Raw genomic sequence first — 5,867 nt, 5'->3', positions numbered from 1 at the left:
GATTGCATGGAGCACTGGGTGTGGTGCAAAAAACAATCCTGTTATGCTGAAAAAAATAAATTAAAAAAAAAAAAAGTGTGTTCTTGGGACTCTATGTCCCATGCCCAGGCAGCAACCCAGAACAAGTTGATTTTCTTACCACACATGCTTACCTACTGTCCCTGCTCAGCTCCCTGGAATATAGACTAAGAGAGAAGTGAGGGATGATCTTCCTAGTATTCTCTCTGGATACCAGAGTCATCAATGAGATCTTCTACCTATTTTTATGATTGATTTCATGGAAAGCAATGTTCAGGATCATGTTCTCTGTTTTCCATATTCAGGAACATGCTCTCCAGGGTGTGATAGCTTGTACTGGGTAGGATCACACACCAGACACCCTCCCCTACTTCCCAAAGGCACCCCAGTGTGTGGGACAGGCAGTATGGCTGGGGAATAGCCCTCCATTGCCCTGAACTCTCCTTGGGACTGCGGAGGAGAGATTACCTAGACAATGAGAAAATCCTCAGTGCTCAAGATCATTGCTTTGGAAAAATGTCATGAATTTTCTCCTGCAGAAGCCTGTGACAACTTCTCTTAATTCTTCACCACAAGACCTCAGCTCAAATCCCAGTTGCTGACTCAGTTACCTGGACAGTGTCTTGGGATCAGTGTGGGCTCCTACAGTCTTACAAAAAATATAAAGAAGCCAGAACATGTGCTTTTCACAGTTTATTTCAGAGTGCTGGTCACAGACACAGTGTGAAAGTCGGGTGACATGTGTTGGTAACACTCTGTCTTTTACAGATCCCTGGAAATGTGGATGTCAGCTTTGCGACTTCCTTACTGTAGAGTTTCACTCATGCTCCTGTGGGTTGCCTACTGTTGTTTGGGGGTCTGGGGTCTAAGTCCAGGGTTGGCTTTATCAGCTTTCTCTTCCTTAACTCTAACTGTCCTGATTGTTTTTACATTTGTGGCGACACCAAACAGGAACACAGCTATTAAGGCATAAATGCGACCAAAGACCACTCTCAGATACACCAGAGATTCAGCATTTTGCCTGACTGACCGCATTTTACGTGGCGGGGGTCCACTGTCTGTGCTCCCCCCAGCACCTCTGTCAATGCAGTGTGGAGGATCCCAGCCTATGTGACAATGACAGTTCTTGTTATTGTTGCAAATCCCCCTGTGACTGCATTTCTCAGGTAAACAGTCATAATTCAGCTGAGCTGCACTGCCATTGCAGTAGGTATTGCTACAGATCTTTCCAGGACCACAGGGTGTACCTGGTCTCACATGACCAACATCATTTGTTCCTGTGGAGCGATGTGAGTCCAGCCCAAAACACCAGAATCCTGAGATTAGAGACTGATGGAATCCCACGTGCTCTTGCAAGCGTGGGAGGTGTGTGACATTGCCACACTGCAGCCTTCCACAATAAATGTCTTCAAGGGCACAGGGAGTACTCTTCATTTGTTCAGCTACTCTCCTGCAGTGTCCATATCTATCTCCTCTTCTATTTATGTCATAGCAGGGTTTTTCACCTTTCACAGCATTTTTACCAAAGATTTCTTGGCAGTGCACAGTGGGGTCAGTGCAATTTCCAAGATAGCAGTAGCCCACTTCGGTGCATGGGGTTCCATCTTGCATATAGAAATCATCAGGGCATGCCAAGGATTTCCCACGGCAGTACTCAGGAAGATCACATATATTTTGGATTGGTCTGCAGAGTGTTCCAGGAGGGGAATAGGTGCAGTTTGTACAGCACCTGCCTGTATTGCATTTGCTGCCACTGGTGAATGAACAAGCATTCGTACAGCAGGGGTTGCTGTAACACTGTTTGAAGGAGCCACAGTCACACTCCTCACCTTGATCCACTACGTGATTTCCACAACGATTGTGAGTCAGGCTTTTATTGAAATACTCATTTTGGGTTCTGTACATGCACTCAAGTACACCACCACCCACTATGTGCTGAATGTGTGTATAGGAACAGTTACTGAAGGAATCTGTCAGACCAGGTGGTATGTACATAATGCAAGTGGATCTTCTCTGGCAAGAACAGTATAAATCATCATAGTACATACCAGCACTTCTTGCCACCTTTTGTGCTGCTATGATAGACAAAAATAAATACGGCCTGCCAAAGTAACCAATCATGATGAGATTTCGAAAGCGACATATACCATATGGAACAGGCTCATAATTATGATCCTGTGGCCCCTCTTTTATCAACATTATGGATGAATGTGGTTTAAGACTTGGAAACACATGCTTCTCATAATGCTGAAAATATGGATTTTTTGTCACATGATAATCACCCATGGAAGCTGGATCTTGCTGATCATAAATGATCATGGATGAAATATAAAAAGCTACATCAATACCTTGAAAAAATGTGTCAACTAAACTAAATACCCTTATGAGGAATTGGGCACATTTTGACACATTGTTGAACACAGTATACATTGAGTTGGAACTGAGAGCAAGTGCTTTGATATTTCCATGATGGGATGAATACATCTTACTAGAGATCCTGGGGACAACACTGTCATTTGCTTGAGAGAATAGGGGATCCCTAACCTCCTGATGTCCAAATTTATAGGTAAATCCCACTGATTTGTTGTCTGCCACTATCTGAGAAACAATGTGTTCAAACCTTTGGGAATTGCTGAGGGGTTTGATTTCATAGGCGAGGTCATCCAACTTGATGATCCCTTCAAGACCCCCATAGCATGTGTCCATGGTGATCATGGAAAGAGGAATCTCCTCCAAGTAGCCGAGGTAGTAACAGTCTGGAGGGATGAAGGGATAATCCATCTGCAAGGCTCCTTGGTCATCCTGTGTCATCATCAGCAGTTGTCTGGACCAAAACAGTTTCTTGCGCCGCATGTGGATAACGTGCCTCTTGCCCCCAAATCGCAGGCTGTAGGACAGCCAGCCTGGCATCTGAACGTCTTTGCCATGGTGCATCTCCTTCCTAGGAATGACCACCTCAGAGGACATGTAGCGCCATGACGGACGGCCTTGAGAACATTGGACAGGAGCCAGCCCTGCCCAGACAGCAAGCAGTAAGAAGAACGTCCTCATGATGACCTCATCCTCTGCCAGCCCCAGGGCCCTGCTCAGGAACATCTGTCAGTGAGAATGGATCAAAGGAAGATCCTCAGTGAGGGCCACGTCTAGAGCATCTGACAGAACAGAGGACTGCTTCAGGATACCAGCAACCCACACCTGGAGGCCATCTGTGGGAATGAGGTCACAGTCACAGGGTGTGGCAGTGGGTGGGCCTGAACACATGTTCAGCTGTGTGGATGTGTGAGAGATGGGTGCTCACATAGATATGAGAAATGTGTTGGACTCGGGCTTCTCCAGATTCAACACATACAATCTTTCCTCCAGATACTTGAATACATGATATACAGTAATAATGTAATAAACTCCTTTACTGTTTCCATCTCCTGTGGTATTTCTGGGTACACTTTCTGTGGATTACCCCCATAATTCACTATAGATATCACTGTTCCTACTTCCTTGACATGCAGAGGTGGACATTGCAAATTTTACATTAAAGACATTGATGAAAATGGTTTTGCAGTGTTACCTGTCTTATCCTGGTTTACCATTTATTGGCAAGTCATTTGAACCTTTTGGTTTTTATTTTGAAGTTTCCTTTGGGCTTACTGAGTAATATATTCCCCAGTACTCCGTGTAATGATAGATGAGTTACAAGTTTGTATGTTATTATTATTTTTTTTTTCTCACAGCAGTGAAAACAGAATGTATTGGTGACCACATGTGAGACCCAAGATTTGTTCACACTAATCCTCTATTTTGGTTCTTTCCTGGACTTTGGCAGCATGTGTGGATCCTTTCTCAGCCAGAGAACAGAGGGGGTGAGGTTACTTTTGTAGTTGGCATCATACAGCTCGGGTGTGAATAAGAAATGTTGCCAACCATTGCACTCCCTTCTTTAATCAAGTATTCAAAACCCTCTTTAAAATCTCCTGTTTCAGGCAGAAATTTCAGTGTCGGCTTTTGAAAAAGAGTGTGCCTTTTGCCAATGTGGCTAGCTTTCTGAATAAAATTCACATCCCTTTCCAGTCAAAACTCATCTCTTTAATATTGGCCTTTCCAACAATGGACAGGTTAATTTGAATTCAGAGAGACGAATGACAGTTTCCAGGGGATAGTGGGAGGGCCAATGGTGAGTTGCCAATATCTCAGAGGTATGATTTTATGTTATGCTAGATAACTAAGTTCTAGATATGTCCTCCAAAACCCTGCACCTGCAAAAGAACAATACTGTGCTACACAATTAAAATTTTGTTAAGAGGATAGCTCTCATGTGTAGTGAGACCTTAGCACAATACAAATGTGAAAGACAAGAATCTGCTTCTCTCATGACTGTATGCTGAGCTCCACTGACATGCTCTCTACTAAAAATGTGGAAAAAATTTACAAGCTACTTAGATATTTTTGATATGAGCCCTTTATCAGATATGAAATGTGTAAGTATCTTCTCATATTCCAGAGTTTGCCTTTTAATTTTGTTCATTATTTAATTTGCTGCACAGAAATAGTTGGGTTTTTTTTCTCTCTCTCTATACACACACACACACATACACACACAGACACACACACGTATATACATATACAAATTGAAGTCCCAAAAGTTTATTTTTGCTTCTGTTTTCTTTGCCTCAGGAGATAAATCCAGTAAGAATTTGTATGGATTATATGAAGTAGATTAGTTTGCGGTCTCAACTAGGATTTTGATGGTTTCTTGTGTCACATTAAGGTATTTCAACCAGTTTTAATCTATTTTTGTGTATTGTGTAAAAAAGAAAAGTGGTCTGGCTTTATTCTTCAGAATGTGGCTGTCTAGTTTCACCAAACCCATGTGTTGACGAGACTGTCTTCCTTCCATTGGATGTTCTTTGTTGATTTGTTGAAGATTCATTGGCAACAGGGTTGTGGGTCCAACCTGAGTATTTATTCCTGTTCCACTGATCTATACATCTCTTTCTGTGCCAGTAAAATATGGTCTTGATGATCAGATATGTGTAATATGCCTTTAAACCCAGAATCCTGAGGTATCAAGGTTTGCTTTTATTTTTCAGGATTACTTTGGCTTTTTGGGATCTTTTGTCATCCCATGCAAGTTGTAGAATTGTTTGCTTCCACTCTGTGATAATTGTGGTTGATATATTTTGTTTAATTTTATTTTACTTTTTCAGTGTTCCAAGATTCATTGTTTATGCACCACACCAGTGATCCATGCAATATTTACCATTCTTAGTACCCACCAACAGGATCACCCAATGTCCAATCCCCTCCCCTCCAAAACCTTCAGTATGTTTCTCAGAGTCCACAGTATCTCATGGTTTGTCTCCCCTCTGTTTTTGTTGATATTTTCATCAGTATTGTGTTGAGTATATATTTCTTGGGTGGTATAGATACTTTTATACTTATTTTTCTTTTAATTTTTTAAAGATTTTCTTTGTGACTTCTGCTCATTTCTAATATTTTAAATTCATATTTATTCATTATTTATTTATCTATTTACTTATTTATTTATTTTTAAAAACTTCTTTTGGGTGTTGCAGAATTCACTGTTTATGCGCCACACCCAGTGCTCCATTCAATACATGCCCTGCATAATATCCACAGCTGGGCTCACCCAATGGCCCAAATCCCTCCCCTCCAAAACCCTCAGTTTGTTTCTCAGAGTCCACAGTCTTTCATGGTTCCTTTCTCCCTCCAACTTCCCCCAACTCAATTCTCCTCTCCATTTTATCATGTTTTCCATGTTATTCCTTGTGGTCAACAAATAAGCAAAACCATATGGTAAACTGGTTCTCTCTGCTTGACTTATTTCACTAAGC

At 41.8% G+C, this 5,867-nt stretch overlaps 1 protein-coding gene across 1 annotated transcript; it reads right to left on the bottom strand.

The window, feature by feature from the left end:
- Positions 1-705: 705 nt before the first annotated feature.
- Positions 706-3,178, bottom strand: LOC309866851 (disintegrin and metalloproteinase domain-containing protein 21-like). Its single transcript, XM_082734890.1, has one exon. The coding sequence runs from the start codon at positions 3,112-3,114 to the stop codon at positions 859-861; it is 2,256 nt and encodes a 751-aa protein (XP_082591016.1). The 5' UTR covers positions 3,115-3,178; the 3' UTR covers positions 706-858.
- Between the last annotated feature and the right edge of the window lie 2,689 nt (positions 3,179-5,867).

This window comes from Mustela nivalis (assembly GCF_964662115.1).
Source record: "Mustela nivalis genome assembly, chromosome: 6".
Classification (NCBI taxonomy): Eukaryota; Metazoa; Chordata; class Mammalia; order Carnivora; family Mustelidae; genus Mustela; species Mustela nivalis.
The sequence above is the reverse complement of the archived record's forward strand: the minus strand, read 5'-3'. Positions and strand labels throughout refer to the sequence as shown.

Bases quoted from the DNA above. Each gene is read 5' to 3' on its own strand.
- LOC309866851 (XM_082734890.1), bottom strand. From the start codon at position 3,114: ATGTTCCTGAGCAGGGCCCTGGGGCTGGCAGAGGATGAGGTCATCATG.